The following is a 24,722-nucleotide window of genomic DNA, read 5'->3' on the forward strand; positions in this document are numbered from 1 at the left end:
TATGCACATTTTAAATTCATTTTGATAACTTTGTCACTATGGTGTAATTTTTAATTCCTGTCCCTTTCAAATAGCAGGAGTTGAAAATTAAAAACTAGAAAAAATATATATCCTGAGCATTTATTTTTATGTGGGGTGAATTAAGTAATATTTCCCCCCTTGCCTATTAACCCTCTTCAATATTTGTTTTAAAAAATAAAACTTATTTGCAGTCAACATTGAATTCAGTCAAGCCACAAACTCCTCGATTGTGACGAGAAATGATTATTCTCCTTGCTTTTTTTTTTTTATTATTCTTTTCTTCTACTAATTCTATTTTTTAACTGTGCCAGTCTGGATTCCCTGTTGCAACATGCTGCCTCTCACTGGCAAGTCTTGGTACTACACTTGGCCTTTCTCATCTTTGTATGTTTGAACCGTGTACCCTTACATTATTATTTCCTCATTTAAGGCAAAACATTAAGAACAAAAAAGTCATCACTCAACCAGCATGAAATAAATTGTTAGCAAAAAAAAATGCAATTAAGCATTGTCGCGCGCCAACCGCACAATGATTTTTCATATTGTTTTGTGCGTGATTCTGTTGATGGATGAAAGACACATTTCCTATATCTGAGATAAAAGAAACACTATTATTCTTGCCATATTTGTACTTGTCAGCAGCAACCTTTGGAAGCATTTTTATTTTTTTTACTATTCGTCATCTGCTGTTTTGTTGTTCACGGCAAGCATGTGGTTCAGTGTTTATTCCAAAAACCCCTTATGTGTATATTTCGTCATAAAGTTGGAGGTTTCGACTGGAGTAAGAAACTTATATATTGCGAAAATTAAAAAAAAAAAATTACTTGAAATAGGAATGAAAAGAAAGTTAATATTTGATCTTGGAGTAGTTGTTGCAAATCTGCATCACTGATTTCAGGTTCTCAATACTTCCCAAAAAGTGTCAAGACTCTGTCAGAATTATTTTCATGCGAAAACTAGCCAAGAGGTTGAAGGAAAATATCAGATTTTCTACAACAGTCAGAAATCAATATGTCCCCAAAAAAATAATTTGGCATGGTAGAGTTAATACGAATATCAAAGTGGGCCTGATTGCATCCTTGGCCCCAAATGTTGATAGAATCCATTAAAAATCAACTCCAATGCATTTTCTGATCTGACAGAGCCGTAATGCCTTTTAACGGAATTCCAAACTGAAGAAGAGGATTTCTCCGTGTCAGAATGTGTGCTATCGGCACTATATCAATGTCAGGATTATTGATGTCCAACAGCGGCGTTGACTTGAGTGAGCGAAGCGCATCGGGGCAGATTATGACGTGCTGGCATCCGAACGCACCACATCATAAAAGTCCAAACGCTCCCTCGGGTCGCACATTTGATACTGTTGCCGGGTACGCCGAGCGTGTTTTCCCCAATGTGTTGTGCAGTCCACTTTGAATCTAAAACGACGCACTCTTGTCTTGTTTTGGCTCCAAATAAGCCCTGAGAGGTACTGGCCGAGATTGAATCTGTCAACAGTGGTTATTTGGTTTTCAGCCCGTTTTCGATTTCCCGTAAACTCCTTTATATGCTGTGATTGTTCAAAAGGAGCAGAAATTGGAACCGATATATTTGTCGACGCGTGGGTGGAATTTGTTGTTGAATTCTTGGAAATGCGATCTTTCTGATATTACCAAATCCCCGTCATGAATTTCATATTAGATCAGAGCAACACAAAGAATATCCGATTTTGCTATTGTCCCGATCTGGGAATTGCGTATTTGCTCTTTATCAGCTTGTCATCGCCCAACAATGTTGCAATGTGAAACAGATGTTTTGGGGTTTTTTTTTTTTGTCTCTCGTTCAAAATAATCAAAGGGGAGTAATTTATCAGCTCACTTTAACTGCTATTTTGTTCATTTTACCATTGCAAAAATGTTGTGGTGCAAAAGGTTGTCGGACTTATGTAACCATAAAACTACTGTATGTCGTGGCATGTTTTTAGAACTAGTTCAGATGGCATTTAACATTTTAAGTTTGGTTTTATCCAAGAGTAATGTTTTGATGGTCCCAACCCATAGGGATTTTTTTTAGGCTAATGTCGATTCTGATATTTGGCAGAATAAAGTTCCCATAGCTGATTAGTCGGCCGATTAATTAAAAAAAAATGAAAAATTAATAAACTAACTTTTTTTTTAAATTACGGGCAAATAATTAACTGATTTAAATTTGTCTTCAAGTATTTCATTGCGGTTCATAACAGAGAGAAAAATCTTCAAAAATTGGATGATTTTTATACACAATATTTGGTGGGTCATGTTTGAATGTCATTATTTTTGCCTGTTGTGATGTGTTCATTTGTTTAAAAAAAATAATAGTAAAAATAATCATCTGCGTTTTAAAGTCTTAATATCGGCCAACTAAATCCACCTGGCTTTGTTCATGATTCAATTACATGTATCATTTTTTCATTCAAATTTTGAAATCAATAAATAGATTTTTAGTCAACCAATTTTGCGCCACTAAGTTGAAAGGGGAAATTGCTTGATGTGAGTTCTTTATTCAGAGACTCAAATTATTCCCATAGCCTGTTTTTCCTGTTGATTATGCTCCATAATGATCCGTTCCTCTGCTTTCTCAGGTTGTGCCGCTTTATTTATATGTACTCGGAAACTGGACGGAAGATCAAGGAAACCAGCAGACCATTTGCACATCCAGCCACAGCGATTGGAATCTGCGTTCAATCAGCTTATTTATCCTCCCATTTGCGAGCTTGACCGTGTGGGCGTGTGATTGTGTCACCGTTCCAGTTCGACGCTTTGTTTCCAACAAAGCCCTTGACTAATCACTGCAAATTGGGGATCAAAGGCCGGCGCAACATCCAAGACAAATAGCAGCGTAGGCGGGAGGGCGGGACGAAACCGCATCACTTCTCGGTCCATCACAGGTACTTGCTAATGACGTCAAACGTGTTTTGTTAGCCTCAAAGTGAACCGAGTCATTCTGGATTGTCGGGAATATCGTTGTGCTGCCGCAGAGCACCTGGCGCAGTGCCAGGCTGCGGAGGCTTCAATATTTAGGCCAACGCACTGCGACATCTCGGCACAGCTGTTAGGAAAGATGGTGGCGGCCCAGACTTTGGTAGTCTTCGCTACCACCTATGTTTTTTTTTTTTTCCAGAAGGGAAAAGACATGGGGTGTTGAAGGAGAAGCATCTATCTGCTTCGTCATTTGATGACATCATGGCGTGAAAACAGACCATGGCAACAGCACGTAGAGTCATAACGTACGGCCGTAAAATAAAAGCATATGACGGCCAAAGTGGACAAGCGAGGCTGCCAGAAGCGCAGCGAGCAGACATCTGTGCACACGGAAGACCAGCACGGAAAAGACCTGAAGGCTGCGGGAGGTCAGCTGACTCAACGCTGAGGCATTCTTTGCCGCTTCTTCTGCCAGCTGCACTAAACGACCGCTTAGTCGGTTTCGTCGGACAATAATGGCTCTTTTGAAATCGGTTGATTTTTATTTTTTTTTTACACATATTACACCATAAGACAAAGAATGGCGTTCAAAAACCCCTTCAATGATTTCACAACCATTTCTTTTCATTGTGTGTTAATGAAAACAATAAAATCTAAAAAAAGATTCCTGTTCATGGCAACCAAAAAAAAGACAAATATCATGCCTTTGACTTTCCGGAGCGCAAAGCCCCCCCCCCCCCCTGCCAATCCATCCATCCTGAGGTCAAGGCAGCTGCGTCTTCAACTGCAATCTTCACTTTTTCATTCTTCGCCTGTGTTTCACATTTAGACCCAGGGGCCTCCGCTTGTATTTGCCGCAGATGTCGGCTTGGCAACTTCTAACTTGCTTCTCGTGCCTTTCGGGGGCTTTTTGACGCCAAATGGTCCGTTGAGTGAATTAGGGAAATATGATATTAAGTTGACACTTTGTAATGGGCGTGTTTCATTGCGCCGGAGTTGATGGATCAAATTCCCCCGTGTTCTTTGTACCTGGACCAGGTTCATCCATCATGGAACAGTCAGATTATTTTGCGTTTGTATGACCAGCACACATCCGGCAAAGATTAAAAATCTCGTTTTCTCTGCTCCTTAGTCAGAAACGGATGTTTTTGCTGAAATCAACCCACCTCATACTGTCGATTACCAACGAACCAACCAAGCTAGAAACAAGCCAACAAGCGATTAGTTTTCTCTGATTTAATTCAGACTTAATTTATGCTCTTAAAACACAAACTTTGTCATCTGTCATGGTGCTTTTAAGTGCTCCCCTCCCTTCTTATGTAATGGACTCATCTACATTTCATCACAAACATGTCTTAAAACGGTCAATTCTTGTTTTCGTCACTTGTTAATAATACTCCGGAGGGGTTTAAGGGACTTTACCTGATCTTAGGAAATAGGGAAATTATCTCAAATTTTCACTTTTGAGGGCCCCACAACTGGGTTTGCCCTGTTCCCCGGGGGTTCAGATCTGGAGGACCCGGTTCAGTTCACGAGAAGAGAGCACACGCAGTCAGTCGATGGTTGTAATAAAAACCAAATCTGGGCTCGGCTTGCGGCCATCTGTCACACTGACAGCTACTGTTACCTCTCGTCTCAGCCGTGGCCTCCTGCAGGTGCTGCTGCTGAGGTCCACCATCAGACAGACCCCCATTTTTATGTTCTAGAGGGTCATAAATTCAACTATCCAACCAACTTTAGTACCACCATTACTTTCAAGAGGCTCTTATGGAGGAGCAATCAGTAGGAATGACAATTAGAGCAATAGATAGATAGATAGTGGCGCCTTGACTTATGATTTGAATTTGTTCCCTGATCGTGCTTGTAACTGAAAGCAAATCTTAAGTCCCCTTACCCTATTAACATGAAAGGAAAGCACATTTTGTCACAGAGAAGAAAGATGATAAGACTCAGTGTACATGATTAATGTACAATTTGTGTAAAGGTTTAGAATTACCGCAGCGTTTCTACTAGGTTTGTTAGCCCTTCTATAGCGCTTTGCATCGGGTGTTAGCATTAAGCTAGCAGACGTTCTTTAGACAAAGTTGATGTGGTTTGGTTAAATTCACAATGTGTTTGTTGATTTTTATTGTGAACTTCGACTGAGATTTATGTAGTCTGCTTTGCGTATTTTTTTTCTAAAGTTAGTCGCTACCTACCAAAATGCTACTTGTGAAACTCGCCGCCACCATAGATAGCTAGCATGAGTAAGTGGAGACAAAAAAATTAGGCACGTGACGACTTATATCATGAAAATTATAAACTAATATGGCTCTATTCCAAAATCAAATATGTCCATGACAAATGTATTTCTGAACTTTTTTCTCCTTTCGGATTCCTCCAGAGTTACGAGGCAGATGTTTTACTTTTGACGCGGCGAGTATGATCTCTTTATGTTCGCACGTCCAACACGAGCCCCTCCGAATGAATACCATTCATAAGGACGCCATAATACACTCGTGACATTATGGCAAATATTACTGTCATACACCACGAGTTGAGTTTCTAGTAGTGTTGGCTCGTGAGTGAACGATTCGTTCAAAAGACCAATTCTTTTCAGTGAACAAGTGAACGAATCACTCCCTAAAGTGAGTCGTTCTTTTTTCAGTTCATATTACTTCAACCAGTAGGTATCAGTAATGCGCATTGAAGCTGGTGCCACCTCGCCGTAAAACAAAACGAAGAAGAAAATGCCGTAACTTCCTGTTCACGAACGAGTCGTCAATCGCATTTCCTGTTCACTAACCGAAGGGGTCTGTGAGCGAACGAGTCAGTGATTTGCATTTCCAGTTCATCGCGAGAACGGATCAGTGAGGGAACGAATCGCGACTTTCCCGTTCGCGAACGAGTTAATGGGTGAACTGCCTTCCTTCCCGTGCATCAACGGATCAGTCAGTGAACGTGTTGCGTGAACTATGTAAGCCAGAATGTAGATTTACGATTTGCCAAGGAAAGAAAGAACAGTGCACTCACTGAAACACCACTTGTTTTATGCACGTTTTCTCCAAGCTAACAGCTAACCATATTGCAGGAAGGGATGCGCCGGCCGTTATGCAACAACGGGGAGACTTGTGGTTAAGATAGCCTGACTTGTTTTCTGCATTGGGTTCTGCGCATTAGTGATGTGCATGCCATTCTTTTAAGTGACCTGAATCTTTAGAATCAGTTCACTCAAAAGATTCGTTCAAACGAATCGTTCAACGAAGTCCGTGTTTTGGTCGAAAGGTACGCTTTATTTTGCGATAGCGCTCGCTCTCACTCCGCTAAGGTCGTGCTGGGTAACTTCATGTTGGTTACTTTCCTTAGAATTAATCGACAAACATAGTGTGGAACAACTTAAACGTTCGCTGACATGCAGGTCAAATTTATTGGGTGATAGCTCTCACTCATGTGAGGTCCTCCAAGCTAACCTCGATTTGCTAACTTTCATGATAAATTAATCAACAGTGTGGAACAACTTAAAAATTGAACATTTGGAAGTCACAACTTGTTTGTTATTATGCTATCAATAAGATTATATGTATTATTATAATGACACAGCTAATGCAAGGGGGGAATATACAGAACCTTTACCCATCCATCTTTGAATCCATCACTTTGTTAGTGATTTTAAAGAATATACTGATCCATCCATTCTGTTTTCACAGATGCCAGCATGCGGTCAACCAAAAGCTCCACCTGTAAAAGCGTCATCAACGTCAAGTTCAGCAAAAGAGCATCCTCAACCACCGGATGGTGATTGGAAAGATTTTCCTCCATGTGGCATTCCGAGACATCTTAAAATATTGAGTTTGAAATAACAGTAAAATCTATTGTATTGGGAAATGTGGTTTATTCAATAAACAAGCTTGTAAATTTCAAATGTTGTATCTGTTTTTGTTCCAATGTGTTAAATATTTTGTGATTATGAGACACATTTGGTATAATAACGATTATATTTTACATAACATAATATTTATCATAAATAACGGCATTCAGGGCCGGACTGGGAGTATGAAATCCTACTTTAAAACCCTAACTCTGGCTTTAAACTCAACTTTGAAACCCTAACCCTAGTATTAAAGCCTACTTTGAAGCCCTAACCCTAGCATGAAACGCTACTTTGAAGCCCTACCCCTAGCTTTAAACCCTACTTTGAAAGCCTAACTCTAGTATGAAACCCTAGCTTTAAACCCTAGTTTGAAACCCTAACTCTCGGGCCGCGTTCCAATATGTTTTCCAAGTGACCCTCGTTAAACACACCTGCGTGAAAAGATTTTGGTCATTTTCACGTTCGGCAGGAGCTAAAACTTTTCACGCAGGTGCGCTTAACGAGGGAATCACACGGCCACTCCATTAGGTACACCGCCATTTTCAAGTGTACCTAATAACAGGCCACTTTATTAGGGTGCACTTAACGAGGGAATCTTGGAAAACATGTTGGAATGCGGCCCCGAGGACTAGAGCTTGACACCTGTGACCTTTGACCATGATATTTCCCTAATAAAGTGGCCTGTTATTGGTACACTTGAAAATGGCGGTGTACCTAATGGAGTGGCCGTGTGATTCCCTCGTTAAGTGCACCTGCGGGAAATGTTTTAGCTCCTGCGGAACGTGAAAATGACCAAAAACTTTTCACGCAGGTGCGCTTAACGAGGGTCACTTGGCAAACATGTTGGAACGCGGCCCCGAGGACTAGAGCTTGACACCTGTGACCTTTGACCATGATATTTCCCTAATAAAGTGGCCTGTTATTAGGTACACTTGAAAATGGCGGTGTACCTAATGGAGTGACCGTGTGATTCCCTCGTTAAGTGCACCTGCGTGAAAAGTTTTAGCTCCTGCGGAACGTGAAAGTGACCAAAAACTTTTCACGCAGGTGCGCTTAACGAGGGTCACTTGGCAAACATGTTGGAACGCGGCCCCGAGGACTAGAGCTTGACACCTGTGACCTTTGACCATGATATTTCCCTAGTCAAGTGGCCTGTTATTAGGTACACTTGAAAATGGCGGTGTACCTAATGGAGTGTCCGTGTGATTCCCTCGTTAAGCGCACCTGCGTGAAAAGTTTTAGCTCCTTTCACGTTCTACAGGAGCTAAAACTTTTCACGCAGGTGCACTTAACGAGGGAAGCACACAGACACTCCATTAGGTACACCGCCATTTTCAAGTGTACCTAATAATAGGCCACTTTATTTGTGTGCACTTAACAAAGGAATCTTGGAAAACATGTTGGAATGCGGCCCCGAGGACTAGAGCTTGACACCTGTGACCTTTGACCATGATATTTCCCTAATAAAGTGGCCTGTTATTGGTACACTTGAAAATGGCGGTGTACCTAATGGAGTGTCCGTGTGATTCCCTCGTTAAGCGCACCTGCGGGAAAAGTTTTAGCTCCTGCAGAACGTGAAAGTGGCTAAAACTTTTCACGCAGGTGCACTTAACGAGGGTAACTTGGAAAACATATTGGAACGCGGCCCCGAGGACTAGAGCTTGACACCTGTGACCTTTGACCATGATATTTCCCTAATAAAGTGGCCTGTTATTGGTACACTTGAAAATGGCGGTGTACCTAATGGAGTGTCCGTGTGATTACCTCGTTAAGCGCACCTGCGGGAAAAGTTTTAGCTCCTGCAGAACGTGAAAGTGGCTAAAACTTTTCACGCAGGTGCACTTAACGAGGGTCACTTGGAAAACATATTGGAACGCGGCCCCGAGGACTAGAGCTTGACACCTGTGACCTTTGACCATATTTCCCTAATAAAGTGGCCTGTTATTGGTACACTTGAAAATGGCGGTGTACCTAATGGAGTGTCCAAGTGACGTCACAGACCAAACAGCCAATCAGAAAGTGGGGGTGAGGGCGGGTGCGGCACTTTTCACTTTCCGTGAAGCTTTGACCATGATTTTTGATTGATTTATAAAAACCATGATTTTTGATTATTTAATTTATAAAAAAAAAAAAAAAAAAAAGGATCAGTGTGTGTGTGGGGGGGGACGATTCGTTGAACGATTCGTTTGAACGAATCTTTTGAGTGAAATGATTCTAAGGATTCAGTTCACTTAAAAAGACTGGAATGCACATCACTAATCAAGTCAAAGTCTGCTTTATTGTCAATTTCTTCACGTCAAGACACACAAAGAGATCGAAATTGCGTTTCTTACCATCCCACGGTGACAAGATATATATATATAGGTCCACGGACAACAAAACATTCAAGTAAACAATACAGAAAGTAAAAACAAGAAGGCACATACAATGTATAATAAGAGCAATGAATAAATAATAAATAAATAAGAAAGAATAACAAAATAAATAAATAAGAGCAACATGGTTGAGATGGAGCAATAGTGCATATGCGCAGAACCCAATGCAGAAAACAAGTCAGGCTCTCTTCACCACAAGTCTGTCGTGATTTAAGAATCCTATTGATTTTGAGCAATATCATGTTGCACATTTTGGAACACAGAGCGTTTGCATTCATTTTTATTTCTGAAAAACAAAAAATAATCCCCAAACACGGGCACTTGTTATCATTCAATACTGGTGTATTTTCTAAACAAAATGAAACGAGAGTTTGACTCAAGTCTCAGCAGATGTAAAAGTCACGACAAGATGACAAATGAAAAGGAAAAACAAAGATAACGCGTCTTGTTCGAAGATTTCGGGCCACCAAGGCAGATGTAGTACGAGCCGGACAGAAGACTGAAACAAAGTTATGATTACATTCTTCCATGTGGTGTTTTATGTCGGTGCCGCGCCTTTTCTTCTTGGTATGGTGGCCTGGAAGGTCATCATGTGCTTCTCATCAGGCAACAATGACTGCACGTAAATCCTACGATCGAGAGGCTCTTACGGAAGAGCAATCAGTAGGAAGGAAGATTAGGCCGACGATAAAATAACGTTTTATATTACCAGAAAGGAATACAAGCAGATAGTAATATATACATACATATACAGGTCCTCATTACATTTTGAAGTCAGATAGGATGAGGTTTCTCAGATCGGTGCAGGGGGACACTATTTGAGGTACAACTCAGGCCTCCACATGTTCTCTATGTTCAGCAAGGACTGTTTACATATGGGAGCCAGATGCCACTCTCTTAATGCGTGAGCTCTTCAAAGTTTGGGGTCACTAGTGGGTCTCATTTAACACACAGCTGATGGAGTGACAGTGGGAAGGACTCTGATTTTGAGGGGTGCAATTGGACATGTGAACTTCTTCAAGGTCATACTGACATCAGATTTCATAAAGCGAGTGTCCGTTACCTTAAGCAGAATGTTCTTCCATCATGAAACAAATGACCATCTTGTTTTGGTTAAAAATGCTTTACTGGATGAACAAGGGAAGCTTACAAAGGGTATCCCATGGTGGTGAACATTAAGCAGCAAATTTTGGATGATGTAACAAAATACTGGAGAAGCTCACTGGGACATGCAAAATGTACTTAAGACATTATCTTGTTAGGAAAAGCAATATACATTAGAAACAGAGTGATGAATATGTATCCTAGTACTAATACTTGTGTCATGGTCCTGGTCATATTCTGGTTCCATCACCTACGAATGTTTTCATTTGACCAAGGTTGCACTTGCAATTAATACACACGATTACAGTACAAATACACGCAGCTCTACTTTTGAGTGAGATAGCCAAAAACCATAACTTAACCCCAAATCAAAAGTTCAATCTAATGTCCCAACATTAAAGTCTACCCAAGCATTTCCTAGCTTTAAAATAATCAACAAATCCTAAAACCATTGGCTTTCAAACTCTCAGGTGGCCCTCAGGTCCTGCACTGTCCTTTAACCATAGCTGTGATTTGGCCCCTCAATGAATACAACGCCAAGCCCAGAGCTGCGTCGATATCACTATGAGGTACCTTTGAGGCGTCCCCGTGTAAACAAAAACAGTTGACATTTTCTACTGAACTTCATTTTCAATTGGATGCTCTGGTGTTAGAATTCAGCTGGTTGACAGGATGGACAATTTCGGTTTTTATGAGTACTTATTGGACCATTTTTTTGGACCAACATGCTGCCCTTAACAAATTGACTGCTTAGCAAAATTATTTTGAATTTCTGAAAGTTGGTACATCAATTGATTTTCCACCATGACAGAGTTAAGCTTGACGTTCAACTGCATGAATGTCATGCTGAACATTATGTCTGAACATTATGATGAACATTTTAAACCATATATGTAAATTGTATTTTTTCTTCAATTAGTAACGTAACTCAAAATCCGGAAAAAAAAAAATCTGAAATTGGGGAACTTATGACATGGTGGACAACAATTACAGGGATATGTACAAAAGAATTGAAAATACATATATTGATGACTTGTTTGATCGATAACTTGCTAAAATTTCTTTAAAATGATTTGGCATCATAAATCACTTACCACACACAGCGTATTTAACAGAATACTTTTGAGAGTATAAGGTATTTTTGTGTGCAAGTATTTTGCCACATACAACACCTCAGTTTCACTCTTTTGCATTTACATGATGACAGTAATTCTGATGAGGACACCAAAGGCACTTCATAGTGATCTTGACCCAGAGTCTCTAATACAAGCCCAAACCTGACTCGTCTATAAATCAAATACAGTATGAGAATAGAAAGACGCAGTGTGCTGAGCAATAAGTGAATGGTCCCAACATTGGCCCGTTTCAATAGCAATAGAAAGAGATTTGGAGAAACGCCCATTGTGCCCCGTTTTCCTAGCCTAACACCTTCTATGCCTTCTCCAGAGATTTGTAGTATTCTTTAAGCACGGCCCAGGCCTTCGGCGCCATGAAACCGTCCGGAGGATTGTCACCTTGGCGGGCCATCCTGCGCATGCGTGTGCCCGAGATGAAATCGTAATCTTGATGGCTGGTGGAGAGAACGTACAAGAGTTTACTTTTTAACTTTGACATTAAGCGCTTTGGAAAAAAGTTGGATGGATGTACTGTACATCTTATTGACTGTGAAATTAGAAGCAACTTGCTGTGAGCTGAGCCATGACTTGTCCAAGTTGGCAAAAGTCTCGAGAACACGCAAATGGGATCTTGCATCTCTTGCAATTCTAACAATTGAACTGAACAGATTGAACTCTGCAGACCTTTGGAGTTTTGTTCTCGTACGAGATGTTCCTGATAAGCTCCGCAGTGTGCGGTGTACAAACCAAAACAGGCCATGCTCCCTCTCATTTTTTTTTTTTGTCCTTTACCACTTGTTGCCACGATACTCACTTTTTGGCCTCGTAGAAGTCCATGGCCCTCTTCACTTTGTTGTAAGCAGCAACCTTGAAGGGGACAATCTCCAGTGTGATGAGGCCCGGAGCCATTGTGAGGACTTTGGCCCCGTGACTGGGCTCGTACAGGTCCTTCCCCGTTTCGGGGTGGGGCATGCCGGCGGGGTCGCGGCCCACGATGTAGAAGTTGGCGCCGGCTACCATTCGAGCTCGGCAATGCCACTGCACCTGTCAAGAGAGGACAGAAATTGATTGGCAAATCTGGACCGAACAAAAGGAGTACCAGAAAGAAAGACATTTTACCTCAGTGGGCCCGGCGTACATCATAGGCGAGGGGAAGATGGCGACGATGGTGGATTCCGGATTTAGGACACCCTCTTCCAGCACGGCGGCGTGCTGCCTCATCCGCCACGGCAGGGGCACGTCGTCGTCTTTGGTCCAGCCGCCCAGCGGGTGCAGCAGGAGCACGGGCCGGCGGTAGCCCCGCTCTGTCAGGCGCTTGTGGGTGTCCTGCATCAGGAGGGCGTGGCCGTTGTGAACCGGGTTCCGTAGCTGGAAGGCAAACACGGCATCTGCGGCGGAAGGAAATGTGGACTACAATTAAAAACACTTTCACTTCCTACAAAAGACCTTGCGCCCCCCCCAAAAAAACAACACTCAGACCTGCATTCATTTCTTTAAATTTCTGTTTGAGCTCAGCGGGGGTCAGTCGGTACTGGTCCAATCCGTCGTTCCAGTAGATTCGGTCCAGGACTTCCAAGTCGCCACCGACGAGCCAGTCGCCGCTTTCCATCACCATCTGAAACGGGAGTCGCAGCAGCGGTCAACGCTGAACTCAAACATAGTCCAGACACGCGGGCCGTAAAAAAACCGCTTAGGCGAGCTGGAGCGGCGCCAGGCCAAGGTCTAATAAAGTCCAGACTTATCAGGTCCAAAACAGCGGGGACACTCACAAACTGGATCCAAGCCTGTTCATTTTCTCCCCTATTGCGCTTCATCGGAAAAGGTCACCGAGCATACAGGCTGCCTAAGCAATCTTAAAAAAAAAAAAAAAAAAAAAAAAAAGTTGTTTTGATAGTTGTCTTTAAGCTCGGTGAAGCAGCGTGTGGCTCGCTGCCCAAGGTTGGTTTTGTCCGCTGTGTTCCAAGTAACTGTCAAAAATGAGACATTCTGCTCATGAGATGGCGGTCTAAGTGGGACGGCAGCTGTCGTGTTAGTCAGATGACCTCGTATACATCGTTCATAGTTTTTTTTTATATATGTAACGTCTCCACTTCCTACCGTGTGTGATGAAAAAACCATTCTGCTTGTAAGTATTTGAATACAGTAATCAAGTAACCTTGCCACGGGAATATGTCTCGAGTTCTTCCATTATCTTATCTACCTGAGCCTCCGAGCAACAGATTGGAACAATTAGAACAGATGGAGTGCGAGTGAGTCAGTGTCCAGAAATAACACCAAGAGATTTGCCCGGGCGTCCGGACAAATTGGGAGGCGGAGCGCCTGACCCCGGCGCCTGACCCCGGCGCCCGCCTTCGCTCTCTCCATCAGCAAAGTGAAAACGACGCCGCGTTGGATCTGTGTTCTATCAGGGCTGATTTCCAAAACGGCGATGCAGAGGCTCATCATTTTGGATTTACGGCGGTTTTGGTTGCAAATGTTTTTTTTAATGGCACACCTGCTCGTGGAAATGCGTACCTTTTAAACTACGCCACCCTGTTGGGTTGCTCAGAAAAGCAAGCGGCGCCACCTGTGTTGCTAAGGATATATCAACACAAATCTTTTTGTTTTTGAGGAAACTTATGTTTTTTTAATGAGCTGTGGGCCTTTGTCCACACGCAAAATGAGTTGTGGAGGGCGGAAAAGTGAGCTTTTGGAAAACTCTGGTCAGGGTGAAAACATTTCCAAAAATGTGTTTGTGTCAAGACTAGGGGAACACCATCACTGTCACCAACGCATACTCATTAATATCTGAAAGCACTTTTGAAGCCAAACAAATATTCCACAACATCAGCCGCCGGTCTCATCAGATGCTAACGCTAACCCGTGTAGCCGGCAAAACTGAATGCAGCTCTGCTTACCATTTGGCCTTGATATGCTCGCTAGTGTGTGTGCGCTGCCGTGACGGATTTTTGCATGTTAGAGTTTCAGACAGCGTAGTCACTCGAAAGGGGCTCTGGATCTACTGACCTTGATGTAGGGATGGGTCTTACAAGTGGTACCCCACTGGCGGGCGCAGCGCTCTTCCTTGCGGTGCTCGTAGAACTCGGGGTTGCGGAGGATAGCCACTCGCCTGCCCTCGTACACCAACGCCATCGCCGTCACGCCGTCCAAGCGCGCTTTGTCCTCCGAAGCCACCGGCAACACCACCGGCACTGACAGGTTGATCACACCGCCTGGAAGCCAAAGTGAAGTCAGCCCTTCTTTACATTTAGGGTGTTCAAATCTATATGGACCAAGATCATCATTGTAAAACTCAAACTCATTTCTCACTTCAATGTGGGTCCTGCTGCCTTTACTCGCCTCATTTGTTGCTAGTCCCAGTGCTTAAAGGCTTTTAGAACAGTGACATTCTTAAAAGTGGCAGTGAATCTTTTGGCTATGGCGTCAGAAGGCGACGCGGACCCCGGAGCGGCGTCGTCTATTCCCGACGTGTGGTCCGAGCAGCTGCTTCAAATTAAAACTCACACAGCCCAGCGAGGTGGACGCAAACAGGACTTTTGTTGTTTATCTTTGCAGCCCGTTCGGTTAGCGGCGGGCCGACGACTTTGACGTCAAAAGGAGTTCTTCTCGTTGCAGACGCAGTTACATGTCAATCGATCATACCTCATTTACATACTCGAGTTTTCATCGCTGCTTTTTTTTTTTCTTTTCTTTCAAGGCTATTCAGGTTTGGACAGCTGTTGTACAGGCCTGCCAAAATCTGAAAATGATACATAAGCAATGCTAATTTGTTCCTTTTTTGTTTTTTTTTTTAGAAGTATTTTATGTATCTGCACGAAACAAAAACATTTGGCAGAACAATACAGACGTCAAGAATTGGCAAAGGGTCATCTTGGAATGTTCACGAAGCATAAATTGCGGTAAATGCACTCAAAACAAAATGTGAATTGCCAAAACTAAGTACCTATACTTATTCTAAAAAAAAAAAAAAAAGCTTCAAGTGCAGCTTTGGGGAATCATACTAAGGAGAATTTATTGCTCTGTTTTGAATCCTAACAAAGCGGTCAATGTCAGGATGACTTGTTTAATGTAAATCGTCTCTGGCGTTTTGAAAGAATGCCTCAGGAAGGTTTTGCGCGCCATCTAGTGGCCCTTTCAGTTTACTGCAAGTGTACTTTCCATTCCTTCATTTTCCAAAATCATTTCAATTAATCGGTTTGTTAATCTGCTTATCAATCAGAATACAGTGTTTCGCCTCCTTTAATGCTGTGTGTGTCTTTTTTTTTTTTTTTACCATCCAGCAGGCAGTCAAAGTGGAGGCACTGAAGATACTCTCGCTCCCTCATGAAGCCGTTGAGTGGCGTGGCCCAGCCTTCGGCCAGCACCTGTACCCACTGCATGTCCACCTGAGGGTCACATCCAACAACTGTAAATCTAATTTGGCTGTACCATTGTGCTTGTCTGGGGAGGAAAACTACACAGAATCCTGTTGTTGCCATCTTTTTCATCTACACAAAATGGCCATTATTGTCAAAGTCTGCTTTATTGTATTTGTATAGGACCGATGTACGACTATTTTACTGATTGGACGGATTGCCCGAGTGCTAATAATATCGCGGATGGTCAGCGTAAATCCGATTGCTTGTGCACTGTCGGCCTTTGAGAGAAAGGACAAAAGGTAGAAACCTTTCCAATCTGAAGAGCGGGCAGCGTCTGCGCGTCACCCTTGGCCAGGTCCAGTTTGTTCTCTTGCATGTACAACTCTTTCACCTCATAGGAAGCATCCACCGGTACGATGTCCTGCGATGATGACAGAAAAAGCAAAACGGTTGGGAGTTTGTATGACCCCGCGGCGATGGGGTCAAAGTTAAATATTGGCTGTGCATTCACCCGCTCCTGAAGCAGGTCAAGCAGCTGCTGGATGCACTCGTTCACGCTGCAGGACTCGGTCTTCAGCACCAGCTCGGGCGCTTCGGGTTTCTCGTACTCTGAGTCGATCCCGGTGAAGCCTGCACGGCGGCGTGAAAATGTACTTTCATTCATTCAGCCAGCCCAGTTAAAAATGGAACTTTGACGTCTTTAGCTGTCAATGGCAGTGAACAAGTTAAATATCGCTGTGCGTTGCATGTAGATAGTAGAATTGGTATTACGAAGTACTGTTTGTCACTGTCATTGTAAGACAATGACAAACGCTATCTTACTTGGCAAGACCAGTTGTTGTTGTCATTGCCACGACAATGACAAATTACATGTTACTTTGTAATAGCAGTTGTTCTTGTCATTCCCACGACAATTTAACACACGCTATGTTACTTGGTTGTCCTACTATTTTTAAGTTCCTTTTTTTTTTTTATAAGTGATTTGGCATTTTGACCAAAAATGTGTCATTTCATTACAACGCCATTGTGACATTATGAATAGGAATCCCACAACTGGACTTGAAAAGCAAAAGCCTTCTACCTCTTATTTCACCCGCTCTGGCTCTCTTGTAGAGGCCCTTCGCGTCTCTCTGCTCGCACACGTCCAACGGGGCGTCCACAAACACTTCGAAGAAAGGCAGCCCCGCCGCTTCGTGAATCTTCCTGGCGTTAAGACGATCCTGCAGACAGCTCGGTCGTGAGAAAAAATTGGGCTTGACTGTTTTTCATCACTGTTGCTTTTTTTTTTTTAAAATGTATTTATTTCCATCTTCGGGCATGATTTACCCTGCTGTAGGGGGAGATGAAGCTGGCAAGGCAGACCAGGCCGGCATCCGCAAAGAGCCGCGCCACCTCGGCAATACGCCGGATGTTTTCCTCGCGGTCCTCGGGGCTGAAGCCCAGGTTTCTGTTCAGGCCCTGGCGAATGTTGTCCCCATCCAGTGTGTAGCACGGAATGCCGTGGCAGACAAGATACTCCTCCAGGGCCATGCTCACCGTGGTCTTCCCAGCGCCGGAGAGACCTCCACCACAAAAAAAGCAACATCCATCACAAAACTGGGCAGATGCTACTGATCTAAAGTATAGCAAATCCTCCGCACTGACCAGTGAGCCATACAGTGCATCCTCTGAAGCCTCCTCTTGTTCCCACCACCTGGCCGCGCTTGTTCCTACTGACGTGGTGCGCTTGATAAGTGACATTTGTGGCACGCTGCGTCCCCTGTATCGATTCAGGCAAGAAAATCAATTTGTCATTGAAATCACTATTAGGAGTGTGTGAACTAGTTCTTGATGGTTCAAGTTGTAACACATTTTAAATTAGCGCCAGGAATATTTGAAGGGACAAAAGGCCTTTTTATTCCAAATCTGCTGTTAGCGGACTGACTATTCAACTGTTTGAATGAATTGCGGTCGATCTTGCCACTTTCATAGCAAACAAGCTAACGCTGCCGTCCACATAAACAGGCAAATGCTAATAATGCGCGTAAGGCAGAAGCCAGATTTCTCCACTAGGTTAGGATAGATGGTTTCGTTTCGTTTATTTCAAACATGTGAAAAAAGAATAAGATTATTGTACACAATGAAAAGACATGACAAAATACATGCATATACATATATACACACACACACATATATATATATATATATATATATATATATATATATATATATATATATACACATATAAAAATATACATATATATACATATACACATGCCTACAAGCGTAGCAATAAAGATATAACCTCAGCCAAAGACACCAACTCACCCAGTTTTGCGGTGCGTTACTCAGCTTCTGTTTCTTGTACGAGTTTCCACACGTCTCCATGTCGGCCCGCCGTTCGGATTACGTACTTCCACCGTCTTCGAACGCTCCGGAGATGTGACGAGCCGTTATCTAATTATGTGCCAACGCGGTGTAATGTTAATGGGGAGTAATTTCGGGCCACACCTGAGCGGCATACATTAGCAACAGGAACAGGAGATAGGAGGTAGACACGTCGTCAGACTGGGCCGTGACGTCATTGATTTCTTCTTCGTTGGTGTACATCATGGCGGTTTGTGCTCACCTTGGTGCACTACCGCCCCTAGACCTGTAAGATTATTGCCTGTAAAGTGCTAAAAAGGAGTTTGCAATTAATAAATAAGTCACGAAATGTTCTCAAATGTATTAAAATGGTCAATACGACCCAGTAGTAGTAGTAGTAGTAGATCAGCAAAATTATCTGAGAAAAAGAAATCACCCCTTTCCCTGTGCAAGATATAAATTAGAGGTATGTGCCTATTTGATTTGCAAGAAACCACCAGGACTGTGGAAAACCAATCGGTCAAAGTGAGAAAACGTCACTTTCAAGGTGTCATTTTTTGCACTCGTATTTCTTTTTTTGCCCCCTTCAAAAATCATACTAACGATCACCCCAAATGTATGGTGTTGTAACACTGACCAAACTGAATTGAAATTGAAAATGCGTATGTATATTGCATGTATGTTCTTTAAACAAGTGTTTCTTTGATTTCTGATGTTTCTTTGTTGTTTTTTTATGTTCACTTATTCGTCCGGCATTATAGCTATAGTAAACAGCGCAACAGTAAACGTTTTCTCCGAGTATTTTGCTCTTTCCTTAGATATTGTCTTCTTGTAGTTTATTGATATCAAAAGCAAGCGTGCGAGCTTGAACAATTTGCATTTCTAACATATCCTTACTACAACAAACATTAAGTTCACGGGAAAATCTCTTTAGTTGGCAGGCTCGGAGAAATGGGGATGGAATTGTTTTGACTCAAAGCCCACCGTGCCTCCCTCGATGCGACCGCCGTGCACAAAACCAGCCCAATCGCATCCTTTTATTCGTCACATAGAGCCCGACGTCATCGCTCCACTTGGCTTTATGGCGACGCGATTTATATTCGAAGAGGGACCGAGTGGGATGGACGCGAACGAAAAGGCCAGCGCAGTCTGGTTGGCACACGGAGAACGATGGGCGGCGGGGAGGAGCGAGCCCCGGAAGGCGAGGGTCTGTCCCTTGAGGAGTCGGAGCGCTCCTCCCTGAGCCGCAAGTGCTAAGCATCATTCGCACACTCTTGCTGCCACTGCGACGACACACGACCCAATAATGAGGCCCGACGAGGACAGGTAGGACCCGTCGGAAAATACCCAAAATGGACACTTGCTGAAGTTAACTGTTCAATTTCCAGAGGGATCCATTCAACAGTGTGTTTGATGTTGTAGTTTGTAGTGCTGTTGATTAGAATGAAATCTGTTCGCCTATGTAAAAAAGGTAACCAAAGTATTAGAATCATAGTTTAGTGTTATTTAGAATATTTGTAAAGGCAGAGGATCCCATGTTGTGACTGTTGAAGTCTCCGTTTTTAACTCCTTTGAGACTCAAAAGACAAAGAACCATTTATTGTGTAACTGTGTATGATTGATATGATATCTATGATTCTTGGGTACTGATGAATACAAAGTGCTATCTGTCTGCTACTCACTTCTGAGATAACAAATTTGCTCAAATTAATGATGTTACTGTCAGGATTCATAAAATGTCCAGTATGTGAAGATACTGATTATGATATGATTTTCTCACAGTAATTTGGGAAACACAAGAATGCAATTCATTTCTACAAATCTGTTCACATTTGGGATGATTTTGAAAATGTTCCCAAGAAATCCCCGTTTGCCAACAGCGGTTAGCTATTTTTCCGCAGCATGTCTTGAAAGGCACTTTATAAATGCAATTATTATTATTAATATTTTAGAACAAGCCCTTAGGCTACTTGTGGGTTTTTTGGGGGCTCCCGTGGGTAACACGATAGTGACCCCTGACCTGGTGGTTAGCAGGCTACCTCAGAGCACTCTGGCTTGGAATTTGCATGTTCTCCCCATGCTTGTGTGAACATTTTCTAATATTTGGGCTGAATGAAAATTTACGAATCAAATTGAAATGCAAATTATGAATGCGAATATAAGAACCTTTCCCGTTATCATATAAATCAAAACAATGTAGCTACAGTCCACGTTTCAATCAAAACTGAATTCCCTTGTGGTCTCTATATGGTCAATAGTCCATATTTCTCCCATTGCTCCTTTTATCATGACATGAGAACATAATTGAACTTTGTGTCCCCACATAAACATATTGTGTAACAATCAATATTGATGTATAGATTATATTACATTATAAACTACGTTGTTAGTATTGATCAGATGAGTAGCCATCCAAACAACCTTTTAAAATGGAAACATCTCAACCTTTGAAATGCTGCATCGCTCTTGTAATTCCTCTGTGAACTCCCAGATGTTGGAGGTCTGCCTGAAAGGGAGAGAATGTAATTACAAGACGGTCCAAATGACCTGTTACCCCACCCACGAGCTTCATGTGGAACACGGTGGTTAAAACTGTGTGTGTGTATCTGTGTAAGACAGACTTCCTCGAAAAGAGACTCCCAGTTCTGCCTGTCATTACGGAAAATGTACGCCTCGTTTGTGGGCTAAGGCCACCAGGTCCACCCTAACTAATAAGACTAAGGCCCCAGCATGTTCACAACGCATGTGTTTTTTTTTTTTACTCTGCCCACATGTTTCAGAAGGTCACTTTTTGACCATTCCTCCAGGTCCGCCCCACCTGTCATCAAAGACCATCCACCCCATCAGTTCTGACCAAGGCCCCCCATGTTCCACCTATATAGTTGAAGGCCCCAACTGTACGATTAGGCCCCCAGAATACAACAGAATTTTTTCTGCATGCTCACAGTTTGAATATTTCCAAAAAAAACACTTTTCGCTGAGAGCCCCGCCTTGAACACGACTTATTTTTATCGCTCCCTTTGATGGAGACGATCCTCGTGCTGCCAGGAGGTAAATGAGTGGGGAGCTATGGTAGCATGTTATTACTGCGGCCCCAAAATGGAGGCCCGGCCCGGCCCTGGTTCTTGCGGAGAATAAAACACAGCCTTCATCCGGGCTTTCTGGAAATAGTCTGGGTGAGTGCAGCCGGCCAAGTTATCCATTACGCCGTGTGGACATGTGGAATAGTTGTTGGGGTTTTTTTTTTCAGTCATTTTTCCATCACCGCTCATTCCCTTTAGAGCGCTCACGAGCTAGTGGGGGAAAAAAAAGACTTCTCTTTGCTTCCCATCAGAGCAGACTAAATCATACGGCCTTACAGAAATACCTCACTATTGCTTAGTTGCTGTTTAGTTGGTTTTTTTAATCACCCAAAATACTAAATAAAAAAAATAATAATGTGGAAAATGAATAGTAATCAGGGAAAAATGTTTTCAATACATTTTAACGCAAATAAAATGATACCCGATTATCCGATAGAAAAATCGATCGAATAACCCATTCTAAAAAGAGTCCATCGTGTCAGCTCTACCCACAACTAACGGAATTCTAGATGATGAAATATTAGAAATATGAGCGTTTTTGCATCTATTGTCTGACCAACGCAGACGTTACATCATCCCACGTCCAGCACGCTAATGATCTTGTGTCGTTTGCATGCAGTCGCTATTAATCGGCCTCGTGACTCCTCACCGGCTGTCAAACATTGTCATCTGCAGCCATCCATCAACTGCACCTCGCAGCTTACATCTGTGGTTCTCAGACTGAACGTCATCATACCCCGCAAAATTGATCCTGAGCGACTTGATAGCGTCTATTCCTATCCAATTCTTTGCTCGGGTGCCATATTTGTCCACAAGTAAACATCCCATCGTCTATGCATCCTAAGTGGCTCTCGGTTAGAATCGGTATCCCCTAGAGCCATTAGCAGTTAAAGGCGCCCTTTAAAACCTTTTAGATGTGAAATAATGAAAATGGTCAAAGTGGGGATTGTCGAGCGGTTGATGTAGGGCTTCCTCCAGCCATTAAGTGGAGCGCACTTTAAAAGATTGGAATTGTAGTTCGTCATTCACCTTTGTCTTCTAGATGTCATTTTACAACATTGGCATGTTGCTCCATGCACTACTACACATTATTGGCCAAATAATTGTGAGGACATGAAGAAAGTCAAGATTTCAAGGAGAACGAGAAGCAAGATGTCAAGATGTGTGGGAATGTTTAAAGGTCATTATCTTTGGCTTATGGTGTGAAAAAAAAAAAGCGGATATTGGTAGCTGAAAATGATTTTGCCCAACGGAAGAATAATATTGCACAGATTTTTTTCAAAATGTTTTTTTTTTTAATACATACCGTTTTTTCCCATGTATAATGCGCAAAATTTAACTAATTTATTGTCCTAAAATCTGGGGTGCGCATTATACATGGGTACAATTTTTTTTTTTTTTTAATCCGGATATCATACCATTACAGATGCGCTTTCTTCTCTGCTGTTCACTTCAAACACGCTCCATACGAACACAATGCTCTCGTATCAGACGCTTGCTCGATCACCTGCTCGTTTGCTGTCACAATGTACCCTACAGAAATCCGAAACATTTCTTCGCTATTGAGTTTGCTAGCGCATGCGCAGTGATACTGACCGGCAGAATAACATCCGGTTGTTCCCAAAGATGATCTTTTTTCTGAAATAATTTTACGTTTACGGACTTAAGTAGGAGTCAAAATTTGGGTGCGTATTATACATGGGTACAGGCTTTTTTCCAGCATCAACATGCCATTTTTAGGGTGCGTATTATACATGGGGGCGCATTATACATGGAAAAAAACGGTATATCTCCCCAGTAAAGCACTAGAATTGATTCACAGAATGCGTTGAATTGTTATTGCAGCGCCGTGTCCATCCAGAGGGGTCCCACCTGCGAATGGTCTAAGCAGGAAGCCATGTCGTTGTCCCCGACGACTAGCGTGACCCACAAAATGGAAGGCTGCGCCAAGCATAGCGGTGACAAAAAACCCTGCCCCGTGCACACGGCAGCTTTGGGCGACACCAAGCGGGCCTTCCGCAAAAGCAGACACAATGACTACGTTAAGATCTCCATGAAGGAGGCCGACGTCATCCGCCTGCCACCCGAGTGGTGGAAAACCACGCTTCTCTTCTTCTACGCCGGCTTCAGCCTATTGCTGACCACGGCCGTCATCACTGTGGTCCACGAAAGAGTTCCGCCCAAAGAGAACATCCCGCCTCTGCCTGACTCCTTCTTTGACTACATCAACGAAGTCAAGTGGGCCTTCACTGTTACGGAGGTTAATGGCATCGTGCTGGTTACCATTTGGTTCCTGCAACTCTTCTTCTTCAACCACAAGTAAGAAGTCTGTTTTTTTTTGTTTTTGTTTTTGCAGTAATGATTATAATCAGGCTTGTGCAGAATCTCCTGCAAACACGTTACTCGTGTTTTAAAATCACTGTCTTGGCTGTCACGGCGAGTGCTTTTTTCACTTACTAATGTATATGTTGCAGGTCCATAGTATGCCGACGCTACTTCTTCCTGGTGGGGACCTTGTACTTGTACCGCTGCATCACCATGTACATCACCGTCCTGCCTGTACCTGGTATGCACATCACCTGCGCGCCCAAGGTGAAGATGACACAAATACAGTGGCCATTAGCCAAACTCTTCAGCATGTCAAACAATTGCCACTATTATGTTAGCATAGCAACCGCTACGGCTTTTTATCAGTTCCCGTTGGAAATGGTAACGTTTGCTTGCTATCGTCAGCTGTACGGAGACTCGTACGGCAAGGTTCAGAGAGTTCTGAAGTTGATTTCTGGAGGAGGGATGTCCATTACCAGTTCCCACATTATGTGTGGAGACTACCTGTTCAGTGGACACACCGTGATGCTCACCCTCACCTACCTGTTTATCAAGGAATGTGAGTCACATAGATTGTTATTCATTAAAAACATGTCGCGAAAAATATTTGGTCGGTTGGAATGCAGTAATGGCAATTTCAAGTTACCACTTCTCTTTTGCTGTGCGACGGGCTTTCCCCGCAGACTCCCCTCGCTCGTTCTGGTGGTACCACCTGATGTGCTGGTTGCTGAGCGCCGTGGGCGTGGTGTGCATCCTGGTGGCACGCGAGCACTACAGCGTGGATGTGGTGGTGGCCTACTTTGTCACAACGAGACTCTTCTGGTGGTACCACAGCATGGCCAACACGCATGTGGGTATCACGGTTCCACAACGACCGGACTGGAAATAGCAGGACATGTATTGACATTACCCCGCCCCCTCCCCGCTTTGTTTGCAGTGTCAGTGTTCACCCCACAACTACCTCAGCAATCCCTTTTGGAACCCGCTGTTCAACTTCATGGAGAGGAACGTGAAGACACATGTGCCGTGCGTGTACGGCTGGCCCATCAGCTGGGCGCCCGCCTGCCTGAAGAACCCCTGTAAGAAATATTCCATGGTACAGAGCACACGTGATGAGTGACAGACTCAGGGTTGGGGTGGAGTATTCAACAAACAAACGTGCCTAGAAGGAAATATACGCTTTGACTGTCTCTGTCTGTCTGT

At 43.1% G+C, this 24,722-nt stretch overlaps 2 protein-coding genes and 2 long non-coding RNA genes across 4 annotated transcripts; 2 read left to right on the forward strand and 2 right to left on the reverse strand.

Moving 5' to 3' along the window:
* Positions 1-2,487: 2,487 nt before the first annotated feature.
* LOC119125953 lies at positions 2,488-4,091 on the forward strand. Its single transcript, XR_005098562.1, has 3 exons — positions 2,488-2,528; positions 2,621-2,926; positions 3,160-4,091. It is a non-coding gene; the product is annotated as an uncharacterized LOC119125953 (long non-coding RNA).
* Positions 4,092-10,289: 6,198 nt separating this feature from the next.
* Positions 10,290-18,375, reverse strand: papss1 (3'-phosphoadenosine 5'-phosphosulfate synthase 1). Its single transcript, XM_037270875.1, has 12 exons — positions 18,070-18,375; positions 17,407-17,521; positions 17,089-17,324; positions 16,844-16,982; positions 16,274-16,392; positions 16,070-16,183; positions 15,678-15,789; positions 14,411-14,616; positions 12,884-13,019; positions 12,524-12,792; positions 12,219-12,448; positions 10,290-11,859 (listed from the first exon to the last, which is right to left on the reverse strand). The coding sequence occupies exons 1-12, from the start codon at positions 18,127-18,129 to the stop codon at positions 11,721-11,723; spliced, it is 1,875 nt and encodes a 624-aa protein (XP_037126770.1). The 5' UTR covers positions 18,130-18,375; the 3' UTR covers positions 10,290-11,720.
* Positions 18,376-19,203: 828 nt separating this feature from the next.
* On the forward strand, positions 19,204-24,664 carry sgms2a (sphingomyelin synthase 2a). The gene is made up of 6 exons (XM_037271195.1): positions 19,204-19,434; positions 23,037-23,510; positions 23,666-23,783; positions 23,925-24,078; positions 24,203-24,369; positions 24,457-24,664. The coding sequence occupies exons 1-6, from the start codon at positions 19,415-19,417 to the stop codon at positions 24,637-24,639; spliced, it is 1,116 nt and encodes a 371-aa protein (XP_037127090.1). The 5' UTR covers positions 19,204-19,414; the 3' UTR covers positions 24,640-24,664.
* LOC119134619 lies at positions 20,178-24,591 on the reverse strand. The gene is made up of 4 exons (XR_005100383.1): positions 24,481-24,591; positions 24,166-24,398; positions 23,645-23,770; positions 20,178-20,614 (listed from the first exon to the last, which is right to left on the reverse strand). It is a non-coding gene; the product is annotated as an uncharacterized LOC119134619 (long non-coding RNA).
* Positions 24,665-24,722: the final 58 nt, after the last annotated feature.

Source organism: Syngnathus acus, chromosome 1 (assembly GCF_901709675.1).
Source record: "Syngnathus acus chromosome 1, fSynAcu1.2, whole genome shotgun sequence".
Lineage (NCBI taxonomy): Eukaryota > Metazoa > Chordata > Actinopteri > Syngnathiformes > Syngnathidae > Syngnathus > Syngnathus acus.